The sequence below is a fragment of the Haliaeetus leucocephalus genome, unplaced genomic scaffold, assembly GCF_000737465.1.
Source record: "Haliaeetus leucocephalus isolate CR32 unplaced genomic scaffold, Haliaeetus_leucocephalus-4.0 Scaffold517, whole genome shotgun sequence".
Lineage (NCBI taxonomy): Eukaryota > Metazoa > Chordata > Aves > Accipitriformes > Accipitridae > Haliaeetus > Haliaeetus leucocephalus.
Window position 1 is genome coordinate 3,142,942 of NW_010972953.1, and position 21,886 is coordinate 3,164,827.

General features: G+C 59.9%; 1 protein-coding gene across 3 annotated transcripts in view; it reads left to right on the top strand.

The window, feature by feature from the left end:
* Positions 1 to 8,077: 8,077 nt before the first annotated feature.
* The window catches only part of MACF1 (microtubule-actin crosslinking factor 1), a 112,304-nt gene continuing 98,495 nt past the window's right edge, over positions 8,078 to 21,886 (top strand). For all 3 annotated transcript variants that reach the window (XM_010576056.1, XM_010576057.1, XM_010576059.1), the window contains exons 1-5: positions 8,078 to 8,155; positions 10,067 to 10,128; positions 11,324 to 11,413; positions 13,961 to 14,038; positions 15,823 to 15,915. In XM_010576056.1, coding sequence (XP_010574358.1) covers positions 8,083 to 8,155; positions 10,067 to 10,128; positions 11,324 to 11,413; positions 13,961 to 14,038; positions 15,823 to 15,915 — 396 coding nt within the window. In that variant the 5' untranslated portion in view covers positions 8,078 to 8,082. The remainder of the gene's footprint in view (positions 8,156 to 10,066; positions 10,129 to 11,323; positions 11,414 to 13,960; positions 14,039 to 15,822; positions 15,916 to 21,886) is intronic.

Genomic DNA, 21,886 nt, shown 5'->3' on the forward strand with positions numbered 1-21,886 from the left:
AGCTCTGGCCGCCATCCCCAGCACCATCCGGCGATGCCTACTCTGGCGTTTCCACAGTGCCACCTGGCTGCCACCTCCCGGGGCTGAGACATATGTCCCTTGGCTGGAGCCCTTGGAGCCTTGGCTGTCTCCTGTGAGGCCACAGCACCCAGAGGACGGAGAAGCATCCCTGCAGCATCGCCCACCCCGATGCCGGGGTGCCTCCGTACCCCAAGCGGTGCCGGGGAAGCACGGGCTGTGCCCGGCTCCCGTTTGCCGCTGCCCGGCAGCTTCCCAAGTCATATAAGGAGATGCCGGAGCCGGCAGCCACCGTGTCGGCTGAGCATTACTCACCGGGGAGGCGCATGGCAGGAGGGGATCGGCCCTAGACACGAAATACTTGGCCGGAGCCAGGGGTGACTCAGCTCTGGGCGAGAGGCAGAGCTGGAGCCGGCGGGGGGGACGACGGGACCGGGGCAGCCCGTGTCCCCAGAGCCATCTCATGGGGTACCCTAAAACCCAGGCAGGGTGCTGAAGGGGGTGCGGGGGTAGCGATGGGGGTAACACCGTTTTGGGTGATGCACAGGGCTGCAAGATGCTGCGCGGGGCACCTCGTGAAATAGGGGGGTGCGCTGCAAGGTGGGGGACCCCCCCCTGCAGCAACGGCCTCTCCCCTCCCCAAATTCTTGCGCAGGCAGGAGACGCGTGTCCTCTCCCCACCCCTTTCCCTTCCGGGCCGAGGCGACGTTTGAAGCTGAAAAAGCTGCCTTGCAAGGAACTAAAATGAGCTGTTTGTGTTTCGGGTGTGCGGGGTGGTTTCCACGGAATGGGGAGGGGGGGGAAGGAAGGCAGCCTCATGCTGCGGCTGAGCAGGGGGGGGCCGGCAGTTGCATCCGGGGCTGGGCAGCCCCCAGAGCCCCAGCGGGTCACCCCAAAACCCACCATCGGATCCTTGAGCCCCGGGTCTGCCGCCAGCCGGGCTGCAGCCGTTATCGGCTTCCTGCAGCGGCAAGAGGCGGCCGGGTTGGCTTGTGCCGAGCAGGCGCCGGCAAGGGGAGCGTGGAAGGGAAAGGGGGGGACAGCGTTAAACTGAGTGGGATGAAGTGGGGGACCAGCGATGTCCTTGGGGTGTCCTGGTGCAGGGGAGGGATGTATTTATATATATAAATATGTTATTTATATATATATATGTTTGTATATAGATTAAAAATATATATTTATATATGATTATATATCTTTAAAGAGTTTCTTTTGCCCCGAAGGCTTGTCCGGCTGGAGCAGTTGGCAGTGCTCAGTGCATTTTATCAGCCCCTCTGTGTATACAGCACAGGCTGTGCCCTTCCCCATGGGCGCAGCCAGGGCAAAGGGATGGGGAAAACCAGCTCCTGCTTCCCGGAGCCTTTTCCACCGGCACGTCCCAGCCCCATCATCCGCAGCCGTCTGCCTCGTAGGATGCTATTTGCCCCGCTCGGGGTGGACCACGGGCCCGTTTACGGTGGCCTCGTGCCTGCCAGCAGGTCGTTACTCCTGCAGCGCTTCCCCTGCCTTAACAGAAAGCAGATTGCTTTAGATGAAAACTATGCCGGGATATTTTTCATCCGGGCAGGGCTGAAGCTCTGGAAAATATATTGCAACAGCTCTGAGCCCTGGGGTAATTCTCTGTATTTTCTATCATCCATCTCATTAGCCTGAATGGTGTTAGGAGGTTGCGGGTGGTGCAGGTCCCCCATGGAGCGGTGCAACTTTTGGGTCTAATCGGGTTTTGCTCAGTATGGTTTTCTTGGTGGGCCTGGCCAGCTTGTGGCTGTTGGGTTTGGGGAGCTGCTATGGGGTTACAAATATAATTTAAGTCTCTGCTTGCATCTGGGTGACACCCTGGACCTCCATTCCATGCTGCGGAGCCGGTGCTGCCGGATGGCGGCCGGTCCGGCACCGGCCACACGCAAACCTGGGTTCCTGGCTCTCAGCAAAGCCTGAGCTGGGCTGAGGTTTGCCGTCCTCACCTTAACGGCTTTCCCCTTTCCCGTCGAGCACCGGCAGCAGAACAACCCTCTCTTGTCTGAGCCCTTCTGGGAAGGTAAAGGCAAAAAAAAGAGCATTTAATTCTGTACAACTTTCTATCGAAGAGCAAATTTCTTCCCCCAGGAGCTGGTGGGGGGACCCAGCACGTGATGGGCTCTGAAAACAAAACCAGGATTTGTGAGGAGCCTCTCCGCCCGGTTTGCTTGCGGTTACAACGGCAAACGGGCCAGGGGACATAAGACCGTGCCGCAGCAGGGCTTGCCGCTCTCGGTTTCCCAGTGCCGTTTCTGTACCTCCGCTCCCGGAAACGGTTCCGAAAAGAAGCGAAACTCCCACAGTAACGCCTAGCACGGTGCTAACCGTTAGAAAACGGGGTCAGGCTGCAAATTCTCGCTGTGCGTGACACGATGCTGGTGGCGAGCGGGGCACCCGGCTGCAGGAAGGGCTGGGGCGTGGATGAACCTTTGCTTTTTTGCCTTAGAGCATCTTTTTGTGGGTATTTCCCCACGGGCTCTGGGGGTGTCCTGGCAATTCAAACATTTATCTTTAGGCGTCTAGGGAGGGTGAGGGAAACGCACTTGGGGTAGCTGACTCCCAGAAGCCCAAATTTGGTTGCCTTCGCTTTTGCCCCTCCAGCTGGGCAAGCAGACTGGTTGGTGCTGGGTCCAGCCCGGTGTACCGAGCCCCCAGCAGGCAGCTGCCTGCTGCCGTTCGAATGCTACCAAAGCGCTGCCGGCATCTCCCAGCTGCCCCCCGCCCGACCTCGATCCCAGCTGCCCTCGGTGTGTCGGCATCACCGGGCAGTCTGCGGGCAGGGGACACCGGGCTGCCGACTGTCACCCGCTGGGGGGGCCGAGGTTTCGTGCCGCTCCCAAGCCCCCCATGAGGAGCCGGGTGTTGCCGCGATGCCGACGCAGCAGCTGCTCCCACCGATTCCCCCCTTGCCGGAGCCACGGCCGACCTTCCAGCGGGGCTGGGAATGGAAATTGAGGAGATGACGTCTCCCCCCCCCCCCGGAGCGGGGGGGGGAGAACGACGAAGTTTGGCTGCGTGAACACCAAGGAAAGATGTTTGAGCCGGCCTGACGCTCGCTTTGTCCCTCTACCCGCCCCCTTCCCGAGTTCCTAAATCTCCCTGGCCCCGTCCTGACGACGCTGGCTGTCCCCAAACCCTGCCAGCTCCGGGGACGTCCCAGGGGCGCAGCCAGCTGGAGGCAGAGGCGCAGGCAGGAAGTTTCGGAAGTTTCTGCAGGCAGCGGCTTGGCCCCCCCCCCGGCGATGCTGGGCTCCAGCGGCAGCTTTGGGAGAAAGAAATTTGGAGCCGGGCTCAGGATAGCGGGCTGGGAATAGGAGACGATGCCTCTTTCGGAGAGCTCCTATCTGCCGCCCGCCGCCTTTGTCCTGAGCCACGTCCTGGGCATCGCCGGCGTCCTGTACTGGAGAAGCCGGAGCAGAGAAGGTAGGGGTGGCCCCCGCGGTGGGGGGAGAGGCACTAAGATGGCCGGCGTGCCGCCAGCGAGGGTCACGGCTTATTTTCCCTCCCCAAGAGCCGTGGCGACGGCACGGGCAGGGACAGACGTGGCCGGTGGGGAGGAGGGAAGAAGACGCGGCGGTGGGGATCTTCCCGGTGGCCCCGGTCCCCATGGCGGGGTGGGGGGCAGAGGTTTGGGTGCCTAAATTTGGTCTCGCCACCCGTTCCTGGCAGGCGTTGCGGGGAGGGGGGGTGGGAGCGGCGGGGATTTGGGGTGTCTCACTGGGGACGAGGCTGCTTTTTGTCTCAGCACAAGCCTGCGACACGTGGCCGATGTTCTGCCTCCCAGCTCCTGCCCCGGCACGGGCGAGCGTCCCTCCCACCCCTCACCGTGACACCAGCGTCTGGGTTAGCCGCCGACACCGGCAGCGGCAAGACGCGGCCCCGGGAGCTCCTCCTGGCGCTGGCACCGGCTTGCTGAGCAGCTGGGGCTGACCCTGCCTCAGTTTCCCAAAATAGGGTTTGCACGTGACCGCTGCCTGAGGAGGGCGAGGATTCGTTACAGGGATGTGCGATAGCTCCGGGCCCCAGAGGAGGACTCAATAGCTCCTTCTCTGTCCCAACCTCTTCCTCCTGGGATTTGTTTGTTTTGATTCCTCCCTCTTTTTTTCCAGCAGGGCTTGTTCTCGCCTGTGCCTCTGCATGGGGCCTTTTCCCCGCGTCCGTGACCAATTACCCCTTTTATTCCACTTTTTCTGTGCAAAGGAGCGGGACCACAGAGCCTGGGCAGCACTCAGGGACTTTTCCCCAAGTATTGCTTTGGGATACACTTCTTTCTTTCTCCCTCAAAACTACTGGGAGAGGGCTATCGAGACTGAGTTGCACAAATGTGCCGCTGCGCAGAAATGCACCCTGTTACCCACTAAACCCAGCCTTGCTGCAATTCCTCCTGTTGACCCGCCATCCTTCGTCCGCTTAATTATTATCTCGGTGTCCGGGCAGTGTTGTGCAGCGATGTGCTTGGCTCCATTTAGGGACCTCCTGACCACTTCCCAACGGGACTGTCTCCTCCAAGCTCCTTGCCCCCATACCGTGCCAACTCACTGTTTTGCCCTACAGAAATCCATCCCTTTGGGAAGAAAATCTGGTACAAGCGTTGCAAGAAGCAGCAAGTATATTCAATATCTGTTTTTTCTTCATCACTCCTTTCCAGTAAAGGTCAGGTAATATCCACCCCACAGGTGCAGCATCCTGGAAGATGAGGGTCATCTCGCAGCAGGTTTTGTTGCCCTGCGATGCTCGCCCAGCTCTGCTGAGCATCTGCCTGGGTCTCCTTTGCATCACCACTTCTCAGGTGTCTCCCTCTTTAAATATCCGAGTGCTGGATAGTTTTCCATTGCAGGTATCTTTTGTACATTCTTCCAGGCTGAATCAGGCACCGTTTCCTCTCCCTGTTTCAAAAGGCTCTGTAAATCCTCCCTGGTCGGCTCTGTTGTCATGATGGATTATGTCAACCCACAAGTTGGCAGCCAGCACATTTTAAATACCTCGTGCTCCTGAGCCAGACAGGTTTTTTGCATATCCCCCATCTTAAAAGTACCACATTAAAAAAAAAAAAAGTGCATTCCCATTCTTTGCTTGCCTTGAAGGAGTACAAAGTGAAAACGATGGGTTTCAATGCTTTAAAAATTTGTTTCTAAGCATTTATACGTAACAAAACCCTCCTTCACCCCAAGGCTGGCTCTTGCTGTTTAATGCACAGAACTACTTTCGCGCTGAGCGTGGGCTCGGAGATATCCCCAAGATCTCTGCGAGCTTGTCCAGCGCAGGACCCTGTCCGACACCTCCCGTATTCCTTTGGCTTTACCAGGAATTAATGAGCAGGAGCAGAAAGCTTGGGAGCCGATTCCAGCCTTTATTACAGGAGGCTGAAGGAGCTGGTGGGGGACACTGAACCCCCCAGGCTCCCTCCCAAGGATGGCAAAGGGCCATCCTGGGGGAGCATGGGAGAGCCCAGTCCCAGTCCCGGGCGCTGGTGGGACTGGGACTGGGCTCTCGCAGCAGCAGCCGGAGGCAGGAGAAGGTGAACGATGATGGAGTCTGACAGCGAGCAAGGCCAGCAATGATGGAGGAGAGAGAGATCCTGGGGGGGGGAGCGGCAGCTCCCAGCTGGGCGTGTTGGGAGCTGCTGGGGACAGGCAGGCTGCCAGGACAGAGGCTGCTGCAGGCAAACGGAGGGGGGGAAAATGTCTGTGCGGGGTGTTGTGGTGGTGGTGGGAGGGTGTCTGGCACCCGGCGCCTGTGGGAGCCCTCCCCGTGATGATGGCCAGTGCCTGGGGGGGCCCCAGGGTCCGGCGAGATGGGGAGTGGGAGTTTTTCTTCCCACGCTCAGCTGATGCCCCAGGTTTTGGGGTGCTGGAAACCAGCTGTGGGGCAGGATGGTTTTTGCCGTTCCCTCTCGCTAGCTGGGTTCACCTGGGGGACTGACAGCAGTGGGAGAACCTCAAAACCCACCTTCCCCTTGTGCAACCGTTTCTGCTCCTTGGTCCCTGCTGCTTCTGGCCGCTCTGCGGAGGATTCGTGCTGCCGGAGCGGAGAGCGCACGGTGCCCTGGTGCCTTTGGGATCCCTGTTTCTGGGAATGCGGTGGGCTGCGCTCTGATGTGCCATGGTGGGAGAGGAGGTGGGGAGGGAATTAAAGAGCATGCGTGGTCCTGCAGAGGTTTGGGCCTGAGATGCGGGCAGCTGAGCCCTGCTCCTTGCTTGCACTGGGGAGCAGCTGGGGCAGGTCTTGGAGCATTCCTGGGCTGTCCCGCAGTGGTCCCTGCGCCCCGGGACTGGGCTCAGGGATGGAGACAGGGATGGCATGGCTGTGGCTCAGCTGGGCTCAGGCTGGGTTCTCGCCTGGCTCATCCAGGTTTTCATCTCTGCGAGCCTGACCTGTCTTGGGAAAGCAGCAACATGAAAGCGCTTCGCAGCTGGAAGCATCCGTGCGGCTCCAATAGCATCGGCAGCGCTGGTGTCGAATGGTTGTGTGGCGCGCAGGCATTGTTCAGTTAAGGAGTCTGTTTTTTCACTGGTGCTGCTGGCAGCAGGGTCTCCGTTCTCCGACGATGTTCCCTGCATCACCGCCACCAGCCTTTGTTCCGTGTCCTGTGTGCGAGAGGACCCGAGGCTCCGCAGTCGGCCTCTCCTGCCCTCGCCTGCCGCTGGTTTGTCTTCGGAGCGGTGCAGATTTCCTTTAGCCGCTGTAACCTTCCCTCTGGCCGTGCCCTGCCTGCCTGCTTCCCCGGGTCATCCCTGTTTGCTGTCCCTGGTTCTCGGTGGCTGGGGCCACTGCCCCCCTGCTAGACAGGGGAGAGGACAAGCATGGGGGGGTTGCAACAAGTTGCTTATCAGGGTGACTCTGGAAAAGATTAGCCAGGGAGAGATAAGCTTGCAATGCCTTAATATTGTTAGTAAGCAGTAACGGGGCATTATTATTAGCTCAGATGATAGCGCGGGTGCGGGGTGGGGAGGTGTAATCTGGTTAGAGCCCAGGAGCCACCCAAACGTGGTGAGATGGGGCCAAAAAAAAGGAGGAAAACCCCCTATTTCTGCAGGAGATGGGAAGAGGGAGAGCATGCCAAGGAGCCGCTGGCCTGCGGGCACCCTCCCCGGATCCGGTGCCTTGCTGCAGACTTTCCGTGTGGGACTCGGTGACGTGCCCCCGTCCCCGTGTGCTCCCTGCCGATGCTCGGGAACGTGTTCCCACCTTTCCCCGGCAGAAGCCCAGCTCCTCTCGCCCTCCTGGCCGGAGCAGCAGGGCTCCTGCCGGCAGAAGGTCTGCAGAGGGATTATATTTAGAAGAAAAGGAAGAGAGGTGGTGATAAGGAGGCCCCCGTTATCTCCCCGCGTGCCGAGCGGGGTTGCAGCAGGGTCCTGGCTCCGGCACTTCGGACCTGGGAAATGATTTGGGAAGAAGCTGCGGGCGAGCAGGCGGGAGCAGGGAGAACAGCCCAGCATTGTCCCTCCCGTCCCCAGTGCAATTAACTGGAAAACAAGACGAGGAAAAACAAGCCAAGAGCCTGCCAGCGGGGCAGTGCCCAGCTCTGCGGGGTGAACCTCCGTCCGCACCCCCAGCCCGCCGGCTCGCTGCCGCCAGGAGCTGCACCGCGCTCCCCGCCGCGCTCTGCACCGACTCGTGCTCGCTTGCAGAAGGGAGCAGCTCTCCCCTTCTTCACCGGCAGCTTTCCGAGCAGCTTTGCCGGCCATCGGGACCGCGGGACGGCGAGGATTTTGCTGGCGCAGAGCTGCCGCGCCGGCGGCACCCTGGACTGGGAGCACCCGGAGGAGCGTGAGGAGCGAGGGAAAGGCGGGCGAAGCAGCCGTTGGCGTCGCGGCGGGGTTTGCGGTGATGTCCCGGAGGAGGAACGGTTGGTGCCCGTGCCGGGGGCAGCGGGTATAGGAAGTGTTTGCGGTGGGAGGAGCCGCGGCCGAGAAGTCACCCACCGGCACCCATTGGGGCCAAGGTCGGCGAGCGGGTGATATCGCCAGAAGACCCTTCCCCAGGAGCCGGGAGGCAGCCGCTGCTTTGCTGGGACCCAGCGCTCCCCCATCCAGGGCTCGGGCAATGGAAAAGCGGCATCTCTCCGGGGAGAAGAGGCGGCTGAGCGCCTGCCTGGTGTGCCGGATGTGTTGCATCGGTTAGTACCCGCTGCCTTCTCCTTCCCAGCCTACGGGCAGCCCCCGCCGTGCCGCCGGTGCTGCGTTGCAGCCAGGGGACGGCTCCGGGCTTTATCCGCCCCAAATTAACGGCGGGGTTGGGAAGGGATCCGGCATCACGGCTTCGGGGGAGTTGGGTGCGGGAAAGGTCCCTAAAAGCACATGGGGGTGACGCGGCTTCCTATTGCAGGCGGCGGCCGGCAGTGCCAGGCGGCAGCTCCGTGACTCGGCCGCGTTGTCTCGGGAAGACGTGCCGAGGCTGGAGTCTGGCGGGGTGGGGAGCGAGGGTGGCCGTAGTTCAACCGGCGGATGGTTTTTGGCACCTGGTTTACGTTGCCTCGGCTGGGGGACGGAGCAGGACGCAGGGGAGGTGACGTGCCGGCGGTGCGCCGCGTGTTTTACCGCAGTGCTTTCGGGTGGGGGATGCCGGAGGATGGATGTTAGATCGTGCTTTCAAATCTGTGTGGATTGAGATGGGGGGGGGGGGGTCCCGAGGGCCCCCGGGGCTAGAGCTGCCCGGCCAGTGCAGGGACCCTCCCCAGTGATCCCCCACCCCAAGAAGGGGGGGACGTGGGGCCATTCGGGCAGGACACGCAGCGTGGCTGGGGAGCCCAGGCTGAAACATGCTGGTTTTCTCCCTTTTCTTGATTTTTGGCTTAAAACCAAAGCAAGGGGTGCTTCTGCCTGGTGGACCACGATGTCAAAGGGGGATGGCTTGGGGTAGCGGGGCTCGTCCTTCCCACTCTATCCCAGGGATCCTCTGAGCTGGACGGGGCAGCTCTCGGGAGCCTGGGACCGCGTGCCGTGAGTTGATACCGAGGCACTCTCTTTCCTCCGAGATGATGTTGCTAAAACCAGGCGATCCCGTCTGGCGCAGGGCTGGCTGCCGAGGTTGCCCTGAGCCTTCCTCGCTGTTCAGGCGTGGGGAGATGGGGGCTGAGCAGGACCCTCCTGCCCCTCGTGGGACCCTCCAGCGGTGTGGCCGCATCTCACGCCCTCTCCTTTCGCCTTGCTTGCCTTTGTTTTTCACATGATATTATTTTTTTGCGCCGAGAACAGGCAGGACAAAGCCTGCCGCCAGCTCCCCCATCCCACGTTGCTGCTTGGAATCACCACAAACCTCCAGTCCCGTCACCCTGTGGGGCTGGTGGCCACCCCTGCTGCTCCCCGGGAACTGGGACCCACTGGGGATGGGACCCACATCATCACCCTATCCCACTGGCATTCGGAGCTCCCAGCGCCTGGCCAGGGCGCCCGCGGCTGAGCTGCGGGACGGAAATAAACATTAAATCCTGACAATCCAATGAACCAAAAATACAGCGACAGAATAAGCTGCTAATTGCACACGCTGCTAGTGCCCGGCAGAGGCCTGGTACGGGACATCTGTGGGGTTTATATAATGCGTTAAAGCCTTCCGGGAGCGGGCAGGGAAGGGGGACACCCTCGTAAAGCTGGGGGGTTTAGGCAAACCCCACCTCCCTCCCTGCATTGCCTCCAGGGAGGATGAGGAGGCATGGGGGTCCTGTCTGGGGGACACACACGTTTTTAGGGTTCAGTTGCCACTGCCAGCTGCAGCTATCCCCATCCCAATCATCCACGCTGCTTTTATTCGAATAACACTGTTCTCCCCCCGCAAAAAGCAGTATGTTTTGTTGTAGCTGTGCGGATGCTCCTACCTCTCTGCCCGAGCGAGACCTCGGAGCCGCGTGAATGGCTCCGTCCCACACTAAACCCCTAAATAAGCAGCCTCTGTTCCCCTGCGTGGGCACAGGAGCCGTCCGGCGATCCTGGCACCGGCAGCGATTCCTCTGTCTCTTCCCCTCATTTCAAAGTCATTTGAGTTTCTGCATGAGAAACACTGACCAAGAGCTGCCTTTGTCTTCTTTTGACAGATGAACGGGACAGAGTCCAAAAGAAAACCTTCACTAAATGGGTCAATAAACACTTGATGAAGGTAAGAGTCACGTATTTTATTATAAAGCCAGTTAAATGACTGCCTGTCTGTCTGTTCTGGCTCAGGGCTGGCAGATGAATGCCTTTTTAATTTTTTTTTTTTTTTTTTTTTTTTTGTCTTGGAGTTTTTGCATTGGATTTGAGTGTTCATATGTGTCTGTACTCAGAGCAGAGACAGTTGCAGTGGAAATGTGCCGGTGCCTTTGGAGGGCACTGTAACATCACCACGCAGCCCTTTTTATTCTGTTTGCCTCCTGAGCACCGGGTCCTTGCTTTAACACGAGGCGTGGGCATCCTCCCGCTGACGAAGGAGGGGATCCTGGCGTGAGGCTGCTCCCCCCTCACACCCCCCTTGCCAGGGCAAAGGGGCTTTTTTGTCTTTCAAAGGATGCTCCTCTGTGGAGAGGAGCCCCAAAGTGTGCAAAGGGAGATGCTTGCAGCTGTAGGTAGCTAAGCAGGATTAACATCACCCCACAAGTTGCCTCCTGCTTTGCTTGATTAATGTCAGGTGTTTTTTAACTCATTCTCCATTTGCAAAAAAAAAAAAAGAAAAAAAAGTCATTTGGGCATTAGGCGTTACAGCTGTGTTTTCCTGCCAGCTTTGCAAACTTCTGTGTCAAGCTTTTGGCTACTTTCTAGATCTTACAAAGGAGGGGAAAAAAGAAAAATCTTGAGACTACCTGCTTGAGGCTGCTGTGGGGAAAACATCTGGGGATTCCCAGTTGAGTGAAACCTCAGGACAAGGTCTGGGTGTCTGGGGAAGAGCGGGTCCAGAGGCTGCATGCAGTCAGCCAGCTCTTGCCCTGTAGAAATGTCATTTGCTCTCAAATGCAAGCTAGGTGCCGTGTTTTGGGAGATGCTGGAAGGTAGCGTAAGCAATTAAACCACCGCTTCAGGACTGAGCTACCCTTTCTGCGGAGGTCTGCATGCAATTGTACAGGATTGCCTCAAGTACGGATGGTTTAACAGTTTGATTTTGTGCGTAAAATTGGCAGCGGCTTCTGCCAGGTCATTTGGGAAATGGGAAGCTGCTTTCCTTAGCGATGATTCTGGAATAACCATTTTAAATGGACGCGGCTTGGAGGGAGATGTCTGCTTGCAGATGCCACTGCCTTCCTGCTGCGCTCTTGCAACCAGCGGGAGAGCGCAGGGGGGGCAAGCGAATCTGATGGCTTCTCCTCCCCGGCTCTCTGCAGGTGCGCAAGCACATCAATGACCTCTACGAAGACTTGCGAGATGGCCACAACCTCATCTCCCTCCTGGAGGTGCTGTCGGGAGTGAAGCTGGTAAGTCCCCAGGGCTGGGTCGCGATGCTTTTGCTCCTCCCACTGAGCCCCCCCCTCCGTCCTCCCCCCCGCTCCCCGCCGCACCCAGCCATCAGCCGTCATTTCTTATGCCACATTTTTGTTTTCAGATGTCTGTCGTTGTTTCTTTTATTATTATTACTATTATCATTTGTTGTTGTTAGTAGTATTATTTTATTTATTTTCACTCAAACCCGTGTTGCCCAGGCTGGTCTCTTGGATACCACCAAAACATGCGATTAAAGCCGCTGGCTTATAGTGCCCTGAGTGGAGCCCTCTTTTTGTGAAGGCTTACACACCTTCATCTTCTACATTTGGCTCCATATTTAATATAACGGATAATAGTGGCTTAGACTAAAACTGTTTCTGTGACAGCGTGCCCAGCAGTTTAGCTCAGATTTGACACTCCTGCCCTGTGCTCAGCTCCTGCATGAGCTGGATATCTAGCAGTCGGTGGCGTGCAAACCTTTTCCTGCATCTTGAGCATCGTAGAGTCCCGTCCTTCCTCCTCCTCCTCCTCCTTCTCAGACTGACACATTCACTCAGCTCTGGGAAGATCCCGATTGCTGCAACAGGGTAGCACAGCAGGAATTATTTTAGTTTTCCCCTAAAATAGGATCTGGGCAAAGATCTCCTAACTCCCTCTGTTACCCTCCAGAGATGCCAAATCAGTTTTTGTGGGGGCTGAAAAATTGGATCGAGCTACTTGTGATCCAGACAGCTTCCTTCTCTTTGCTTTGGCTCTCAAAGCCGAAGGGGAAATTTCTGTGCTCGAGCCCAGGGTGTGCCAGAGATCCAGCTGCCTTCATCCCTGCTTTTTTGTTTTCCCTTTTACCTGGGTGTTGCATTTTGGTTTCCATTCTGTCTCCCTGTTGTGTCACCCTCCCATTGCCGCTGTCCCTCCCGTCCTCGTTAGCAAATAGAGCCGCCAGCTCAGAGGAGCCTTCGCCTGGTGAGAGCGCCGGCCTGGTGCCGTGCAAGCAGTGAAGAGCGTGAGGAGGAAGATGATGATGATGAAGAAGTAGGTTGAGTCTGCCCCGGCTGCAGCGTATCCCTGGCGGACACTGGAGTGCCGTCAGATAGTCCAGTGCAGCCCAGCATCGCTGGGGGCTCCGACCTTCCCCTCTCTTTGGTTTCAGCTGGGGGTTTTTGATAAAACCCACCCAACTCGCCCAGGGTGGTCACCCCGAGCGAGGGTCTGCGGAGGGGAAGCTGTAAGAGCCGAGAGGCACTCGATGCCATCATCCTCGCTGAGTGCGGGGGGCATCCTCGTTCCCGGGCTGTGTTCATGTTAACTGGATTATCTGCGCGCGCATTGCAGTGTCGGCCTGCAGTCAGGGCACGCCACCCACCTGGTGTGACAGCATGTGTCCCCCCCACGGGGCGGGAGGGGACAGGGACGGGGTCCTGCACGCTGCTCCCGGCCGGGTCCCCATTCGCTCAGCCCTCAGGGGGCCGCTGTGACGGCTGCTCACCTCGCACTGCATGGACAAGCTCCGGGCACAGGCACCTTCTCGGGGGGCTGGTGCCATCCTGGGGTCCGGGACATGAGCAGCAATCCCGTGCATGTGAGCGGAGATGGGAGTGAGCACAGCCTGGCCGCAGCTGAGGGTTACCCTGAAGGGGCCAGACCCCAAAACCTTGTTCAGGTGTAAGAGAAGGTGTGTTTTCCAGTCCCCTTGCTCTTGTGCGCAGTGTCACCTCCCACCTGGAGCAGTGCAGAAGGAGCTGAGGCTGTAGCATCTTCCCACCGGGCTCCGGTCCCCTGCAGCCCTGGAGATGTTCCCCTTGCAGGGACAGCTCTTCCCCTTCAGGCTGGGGAAGGAAGGTGACCCAGAGGACTTGGGGTGTCCTGGCAGTTCAAGAGCATCCTTGTGACACCTCCTATTGAGGCTGAGATCAGGATTTGGGCATCGATCCTCCCACGCCTGCTGATTCAAAGCAGACCCAGTGTCCCGCATCCTTCTCCTGGCCACAGCTCAGCCGCCGGGTACCTCGGAAAATCCCTTGCCTGCAGCAGCGGCGATGAGCACAGCCCAGGGCATCTCATTTCTTCCCTCCCCAAGGGTTCAGAGATGATACCTGGAGCAGCGGCCCCTGCCCACATGCGGGAGGAGCCGAGCCGGGTCTGCAGGGGCTGATGCTGAGGTCAGGGTTCCTCTGCCATCAGCGGGGACCCGCGGCCGGTCCCTGCCTGGGATCTCGGAGGCTGAGCTGGTCCTGAGCCTGGACGCAGACCCTTGGGGTCTCAGAGGAGGTCGAGTTCTCAGGGTCTTCCCACCTCTGTGCCCCACCGTGGCCTTTTTGCCCTCTTTCAGCAGGATCTTGCATAGCAATGACTTTCTTTGTCTCCAGAGCAAGAAGATAGAGCAGGGCGTGTGGAGTGCACGGGGGCTCATACCAGCACGCTGAGTGCGGGGGGCTGCCACAGGCGGCTCTCGGGGGCATGCGGGGGGAGGCTGTGCATGCGGGGTGCTGCCGTCCCGGCCCCACGAGCCTGACCCGAAGCATGTCGTCTCTCTCTTGCAGCCGCGTGAGAAGGGGCGGATGCGTTTCCACCGGCTGCAGAACGTGCAGATAGCCCTGGATTTCCTGAAGCAGCGACAGGTAAGGGCTAATTTAGGCTCATCCGGAAGAAGAGCTGGGTGATTTGCGGTTCTTTCTCCTGGCCGGGGCTCGGGAAGGGTGTCGAGAAGCAGTGTCAGCCTGTGCTGGTAAGGATGGCTGTCAGGGGACTTTCCCCTGTAGGTGTTATGCGCTTTCAGAACCACCCATGCGGCGCAAAAACTAGTATCAAAATGCGGGACCACGCTCCAGTTCTAGGAAGGGGTTTGCAAATGTCACAGACGGTCACTTCTGCACCCCAAAAGCCTCAGCCAGGGGCTCCCCGGCGGCAGATCCCCGCAGTGGGGATGGATAGCTGTGGCACATCTGTACCTTCCTACCAGCTTTAGGGGGAGATGTGGCAGCTGGATTCTGCCCAGCCCCACGCAGCCACGGCCTCGGCGCTGGCACAGCCGGATGCCTCTTTGTGCAGCATCACCCCTCCGGATGGTAGCACGGGCATATCGTCCTCCCGTGCCGCCCCTGGGCAGCGTCGCCCTTCGGCTTTCAGAGGGCAGGTTCCCTCCGCCGGGCTTTTGAGAGGTGCTGGCCCGGCAGTGCCTGTGCAGCTGGCAGAGACCAGGCATCCTCCGCACCCCTGGGCAGATCCCGCCCGGAACAGTGGGATGCATCCCAAGACTTGTTGGCTCCAAAACCCCCGCAGCCCTGGGGCCGGGTGTCCTGTTCCGCCTGTTGGGTCAGGTCTCCCCACTGTGATGCTCCCTAGATATGCCGAGATGATGATAAATTGTACCAGTTCATGCTGAAGCAGAGACTTTTCTCTCTCTCTGTTGGCCTGAGGGCACTGAATAAATTTAAGCACGTGCCACTCGAGGGAGGGTGAGCTGCTTCCAGCCCCTCCCTCCTCCTCCTCCCCAGCCCCTTGATAGAGACATTTTGCCAGGGGCTCTTGGGAGCTTGTTTCTCTACTTGGATGAAACAGCTTTTTCCTTTGAAGTGTAATGGCCTGGTGGCAGCGGCTTTGCTGGGATGTCTTACCCCAGACGCTCCTACTAGAGACTGATTGTGGGGTCCCGTTGAGTGTTGGGGAGCGGGGAGTCTCCCATGGGGACCCCGCTGGGGGAGAAGAGCCCAAAACCCGTGGCAGCTCCTGGGAAGGCAGCTGCAAGGAGAGCAGGAGCAGCGGCCGGGCAGCACCGCTCCGGTTTGGATCCGCTGGAAGCACCGAGGCTGGTGCTGCAGGCATCTCCACACGTTTCGGGGACTGCACATGCATTTAAACCATCCTTAGAGCAAAGCAGCTGGGAGGGAGCAGCTCTGGGACTGCGTGGGGCCAGAGTCTGCCAGGACAGGGGCTTTCGGTGGGTGCTGGGGAAGGACCCTCAGCGAGGACAATGCTGGCGTTTTTGCCTTTGTTAGGGCTGATTGATGAGCAGCTTGGTTTTGAACCCAGGAGGGAGTTAATAAAGCTCGGCCATCCTTTTTTAACCATGCTCTGTGGTCTGTAGCTATTAAATTATGCACTAGTGCTCGGGGCTTCGGGGACGAGGCGCTTCTCCGTGTGAGCTGAAATAAAGCCATTAAGTGCTGGGAAAGCTCTTCTAGATGGAGAGTGCTAGAGATGTCAAAAATCCTTCCTTCCCCGCCTTCCTGAGCTGGGGCACGGGGTGGCCTCACTGCCTCTTTGGGAAACGCTGGGTGTTGCGTGTCCGCTCCTTGCCGGAGTGCTTGGGATGGCCCTGGGGACAGCATGGTCGGGGACATGTCCCCCTGCTCTCTGTGGGTGAGGCCGATGGGGAGTTTTGACCCCGTCGCTTCTCTTTCAGGTGAAACTGGTGAACATTCGCAACGATGACATTACAGACGGCAACCCCAAGCTCACCCTGGGGCTCATATGGACGATCATCCTCCACTTCCAGGTAGGTCCTTGCTGAAGGATGCGGGGCGGACGGCGGGAGCGCGTTGTCTCCTTGGGGCACTGGCATCCGTCTCTCCGCATGTTTCGTGGCGATGCTGGCACGCGGATCGGTCCAGAGGATCAACACGCGTTGGAGTGTCATGGAGACCGGTGTCGGAGAATAGCAACACCCTTTTCTCATCGTTTACATAATGAAATCATTAATGATGGGTTGTGTGCGGTGGCCTCCCGGTTGGCACCAGTGTTGTTGGCGGTAGCTGTTTGCTCAGCTGAAGTCTTTGGAGGAGAAGAACAAATTCGGAGGGGGCCGAGGGGGGACAGGCTGAGCTCCCACCCACATGGGGCTGTTATCCTGAGGCGCTCCCAGCCCTTTGGGTGGTCGGTGCAGCCACGGGATCTTTTGTTGGGATGGAAAATGTCAGCTGCGTGACAGTGGTTCAGGACAGTGATGGGAGAATCTCTCTGACCCAGCTGGCGTGCTGGGGAACACGCTTAGGACCGTCTCCAGCAATCGTGTGCTATAGATGTTCTTGCAAAACAGGGTCTCGGGTCTTTAATAGCCTCAAATTATCCAATTGTAGCTTTGATGCCCTCTGGGGGACGACGCGTGGTCCCTAATGCCACCAGTGCAGTTGGCATGTGGGGCTTGCTGAGCAGTGCTACTGTCAGCAGCTCGTTAGCGATGTGGCATTAGCTCTGGGGCCGTCTCTGCTGTGGGACCGAGCCCGTGGGAGCTGCCGTATCCCGGCTCCCTGCCATATCCCGGCTCCCTGCCATATCCCGGCTCCCTGCTGTATCCCCGCTGGCATCTTCCAGATGAGACTGGCGCTGGCTTTGAGACCTCGTAAGGAAGATTTTCATTTTTGGAGGATGAGTGGGCAGCGCCCTGGGGAGAGGCTTTTGAGGAGGACCGTGGGGATAAATAGGGTGGAAGGCTGCTTGCTGACGAGACGCTCTGCCTTGTGTTTTCGCCTTGGGAAGCAGCCGGGGTCGAGCAGGGTCTGGATGCTGATGAGTCACCGTCATCTCCGGTGAGGCCCTGGCTGGTGGCATCCTGTCCCCGCTGTCCTCCGGGTCGCCCTGCCCTGGTGCATCCTCTGCTGCAGGAGACCAAGGAGGGGAGATCAAGGGGTCCTGGGTCCCCTCCGTGCCCAGCTGGGATGGGACGTTGCCATCCTGCTGGGGGGGGGACAGTGTGGGTGACAAGGGGCCCCCAGGGGAGCTGGGCTGGTGCCGACGAGCCTGCATGTCCTCTCCCTGCCTGCGCTAACGGGATTTTTTCTGGGGTTGTAGCTCCATTGTGAACCTCTTAATCTCCTGCGTCCCAGTGCCGCTGCCTGGAGGCAGGCGGCTGGGAAAGCCCCAGGGAGAGGTTTGGGGTGGGCTGGTGCCGGTGCGGAGCCCAGGCACTGCCAGCTCTGCAGGGAGCTGGAGTGATGAAGCCACGGGGGCTGCTCCCTGTGCCCTGGGAGCTTTTGGGGTCACTGGGTCCCTTAGTCATCTCCTGGGTTGCTCCTCGTTGAGTGTTTCTCCCTTTCCAGCTCTGCTCGCTGGGGCTGAGCTCAGTCCCCCCATCTTTATGCACCCTGCTCCCCATTTTCTGTCTCACCCCTGCTTTCGGGGCGTGTTACCCTGCTCTGGTCTCTCTGAGCTGGCAAGCAGGGTTGGGATACTGCGTGCTCCTCGAACCCCTGCCCTTGGTGGCCTTCGGGGCAGGAGGGAGGCAGAACGTGGGGCCAACCGGGATGGGGAGCATCGGCGCTGCTGTAGCCTGTTGGGACCCCACAACTGCGGCTCCCCGAAGCGATGCTGGGTCCCCAGGGTACCTTGGGCTGCCCTGCCGTGCCCCGAGCTGGGTGACCCTAGCAGGAGGGTGGGCACGTAAGCGGGTCTCTTGGGGCTCTCGGCATTAAAAATTAAGGAGTAAACCTCCTGAATTGGAGAGAAACACCCCTGTGGGAGCCGGCGCAGCGTCTCCGTTGGCGTGCATGCAGAGCCGCTCTGACTCCTCCCTGCTTTTTTTTTTTCCCCCATTTCTCTCCCACCCCTTCCTTTATGCTACCTTTGCCAACCTTCCCTGGGTTTTGTGTTTTTTATCCCCCTCTTCCCCACCCTCTCCCACCCCCCTCCCCACTCCGCTGCCTGATTCCTGCTCCCTGTTTGTGTTGGCGAGGGCCGTGCTCCAATTACCTCATATTTGGAGAGAAGGACGCCGCAGCCAATCCCTGCTCCCTCTGCTTTTAGGTCAAGTGATTTCTGAACTGCAGTGAGATGCTTTGAATTTGTCTTCTCACAGCGCCCAGGCTGTAAGATGGCTGTCTGGAGCGGCGGCGGCGGCGGCAGGGCTGGCGGGAGGGAGCGGCGGCAAGGGGCAGTCCGTGGCACGGTGTACGGCGTGCGTTTGATCCGATGAAGCCCGGCTCGGGATTTATTCGGGAGCCGGCGACTCGCTTAGCTGCGTTACTGCCGGCACTGAGGAGGAGGAGGAGGAGATGGGGAATTCTCTGGGCTGCGTTAAAGAGCCGAAGGAAAAAGCTGTGGGAAAGCCACCCCTGTCTCCCAAGAAAAGGGTCCGCTTTAAACGGAGGCGGAGGGGGAAGAGGAGAGCGATGCTGGAGGCAGCCCCGCAGGAGGACCCCCCGGCCCCGGAGGTGCCTGAGGATGAGGAGGCGACAAAGTCAAAGGCAGCCCCCCGGCAGGAGGGAGGAGAGGAGCCCACCGGGACCTGGCACCACGACGGGGACCCCAACCCGGCAGCCCTACACCCCGGGCTCATCGTGCAGGTGAAGGAGCGGTTTCAGGGAGAGGTGCAGAAAGCTCGCCTGGTGCTGGAGCCGCAACGGCCGGGTGCGGCGGGGGCTTCCCTGGAGGAAGGCACCACCGTCATCGCCCGCTTGCTGGAGAACCCGGCCGAGAAGGACTGCGAGAAGGCGGTGAGCCGGCTGGTCGAGCTGCAGAGGAGCGGTGCGGGCAGCCGCCGGGCCGTGCTGCTGCCCCTGCGCGGGGGGATCGATGGCCGCGTTGATGGACTCCTGTCCCCGGCGAGCACGGTGTCTGGCGAGGAGCCAGCGAAGAGCCGGGAGTCGGGGACCGGCAGCGCCCTGGATGCCTGGGGGAAAGGAGGCAGCCACGATGCCGGCTCCAGCGCCGCGTGGACCTGCTCCTCCGCAGCAGAGCCAGGCACCGTTTCGGAGCTGTCTACGCCATCCCCCATGGTGGATCAGCTAGAAAACCCCAGCGTGGGGAGAACCTCAGGGTTGCCGTTGTTTCGGGCTGGGGAGGGAGACGGGCATGGACTGCCGGCCTCCCGCAGCCTGTCCTCCTTCAGCGGGCGCAGCGGCGGGGTGGCCCGGAGCTCCTCGGGGTACGGCAGCGACCCGGCACGCCAGCCGGCCAAGGGCGCTGGAGCCGGTGGGACCACAGCATCTCCCTCTGAAGGTGGCCGCAGGCTCGCTGCGGAGGGCCGGGCTTGGAGGGGGAGCTCAGGGAAAGCCGGAGGAATGGTCAGTGTCTGCGTGTATTCTCGCCCCCTTTTCGGAGCGGGGCAGGGGGGGACCTGGTTCAGTGGACCCCAGATCCTGGTGGCCTCTGGGGACAGTCATCTCGGTGAGGTGCAACCTCGTGCTGAGCACGGGTGGGAGGGCTCTGGTGTGGAAAGCTCCCGAAGCCTTTTCCCCTCTGAGCATCTCCACCGGGAAAGCATCCCCGGGGGACCAACCCGTCCCATCCCTCGCTCCTGGCACAGGCAGCCGGAGAGCAGCTCCCACCGGAGCCGGCGGGTGCGGCCGGCGGTCACGCAGGCTCTCGGTGCCGTTGCGTTCGCCGCCGTTGCGTTCGCCGTTGGCAGCGCGCTTGTTGTCGCCGGTGGCACTCGTGCCCTCGGGGCTGCTGGGTCGGGTGTGAGTTTTGGGGTGTCCCCTCCCTGCTGCCCGCGCTCAGCTCTCAGGCAGCGGGTGAACGTGGAGGTGCGGGAGCTCTACCTGCTCCGAGTGGGGCTCCGAGGGGATGATGCTGTGTTTTGGAGCCCGTTGTTGCTGTTTGGAGGTGGCTCTTTGGGGGTGACAGGGCGGGCTAAAGGTGCTCTTGCGTTTGGCCAAGCTCTGCACGCCTCAGGACAAGCGTGTGGTTGGAAGGGCAGGAGAGGGGCTGTGGCCCCCAATACCTTTGCCGGGTTGGGACCGGTGTTGCAGCCACCATCCGGCCTTCAGCGTCCTGACACCGGTTGCTTGATGTGCGAGGCTGATGTTGGAAGGCTTTGGAAGGGGCTGGCCCCCAGGTCCTGTGAGTTTTCACTCTCTCTTCTCGCTGGTGCCTCCCTAAATCTTTGTCCTGACACAGACATGTGAAGAAAGGAGGGTGGAGCTGGTGCCGCATCCTGCACCTCCGTAAGCGCATCTCTAGGAGGGTCTCCTGCAAGCATGCCCTTGGGGAAAGGCCCAGCGGATGGAGAACCCCAGTTCGGGGTGAATTATTAAAAACAAAGGATTTATCTGAGCTGGGTGCTGCAAGGAGCTCCCTGATGGGCAGCGGTGCTGGAGAGCCCAGGTGGGGCACAGCCTGTGGGTGGGTTCACAGAAGGTATCATTCTGCTCTTAATTAAGAGCTGCCAGGTAATCAATAAGGGGGTGCTGGGCGGGTGGAGGTTTGTGAGTCCTTCCCTGCAGGCGTGGAGGGTCCCATCCTGCTGCTCACCCAGTGCATCGCCCTATCCATCCTGGCTCTGCCACCGGGTCCCAGCATCCCTAAGGAAACCGGGCCCCGGGGCTGGAGGAGTTAAAGGCAGCGCCGGCGGTGTGGCAGCGGCTGACAAAGAGCAGTTTTGTGTGTGATGAGCGTATCAGGCTCGGGAGAGGGAGGTGAGCTGCAGCATACCAATTACACCGTCGCTCGCCATGCTGTGCCTCGGCAGCATCCAGCATCCTCCTTGCCGGTGGGAGAGGCGGCTAATCCTGCAGGTCCCTGCCTCCTGCCTGCACAGGGATCTCTGGCATCTGGGACCTGTGCGATGCCAGCACCCAACCGGGTGTGTTTTTGGGGGGGATAAAGCAACTGGGTGTTTTCAGGATGGAGGGGGCTCGGTGGGGCGGTGGGTAGGGCTGGGTCCTGGCACACCTTCTCCCTGCAGTGCCGGGAGGAGGAATCCAGCAAGCAAACAGCCCGCGTTGCCTTTCCACAGGCACCCTGGAAAATACGAGCAGCTTGCATCCTCCCCTTTGTCTGCCCCTTAATTAAGGGGAGGTAATTGTACTAATTGGGGAGCTGGGGGGGGATGGTGAGGAAGAAGCCGTGCCAATCAGAAATATGCTGGCATGCGGAGACACGTGCGTTTTGTCACGTGCAAGTCTGGGATTCGCAGCCAGTCCTGTGCGTCTTGTCTAAGATGAGTCTGTGACTGTCGGTCTCTTTTGTTGGGGAAGTGGGTCACGGCACCCCTGGTACCTGCTTTTCCAGGCACAGCAAGGCAGAGGGGGGATGCGACAGCCTTTTCCCCATCCTTCTCTTTCTCCCGGGATGGAGCTGGTGGCCCCGCTCCAAGCAGCTCTGCTGGCTGGAGCTCGGAGAGAGACCTTTGCCCCATGCGTCCTCTCAAACAGCACCTCCAAGTGCTATTTCCCACTTCTTAAGTTAGTATTTTTTTACAGCGTGATGCTCGAGGGGGAGCATCCCCTGCCATGCCGGCAGCCCCCTGCGAGGGATGGCGTCAGCGGTCCCCTCTTGGGCTCTCCCGGGTGCTGCTGGATGGGGCTGACCATTCCAGCGTGAGCCCCGGGTGTCCGAGGGTGCTGGGGCTCCTTGCGGTGGGTGCTGGGCAGGAGCAGTCCGTGGAGCGGGTTTGTAGAGGAGGGCGCACAAGTATTGCTGTTGGCACAGCATGTTTTGGGGCGGGAAGAGACCTGCCAGGGCATTGCGTTCCCGGCGAGGTGTGCCCCGAGCCCTGGCTCGGGGGGACGGTGCCGGTGTAACCGATCTCC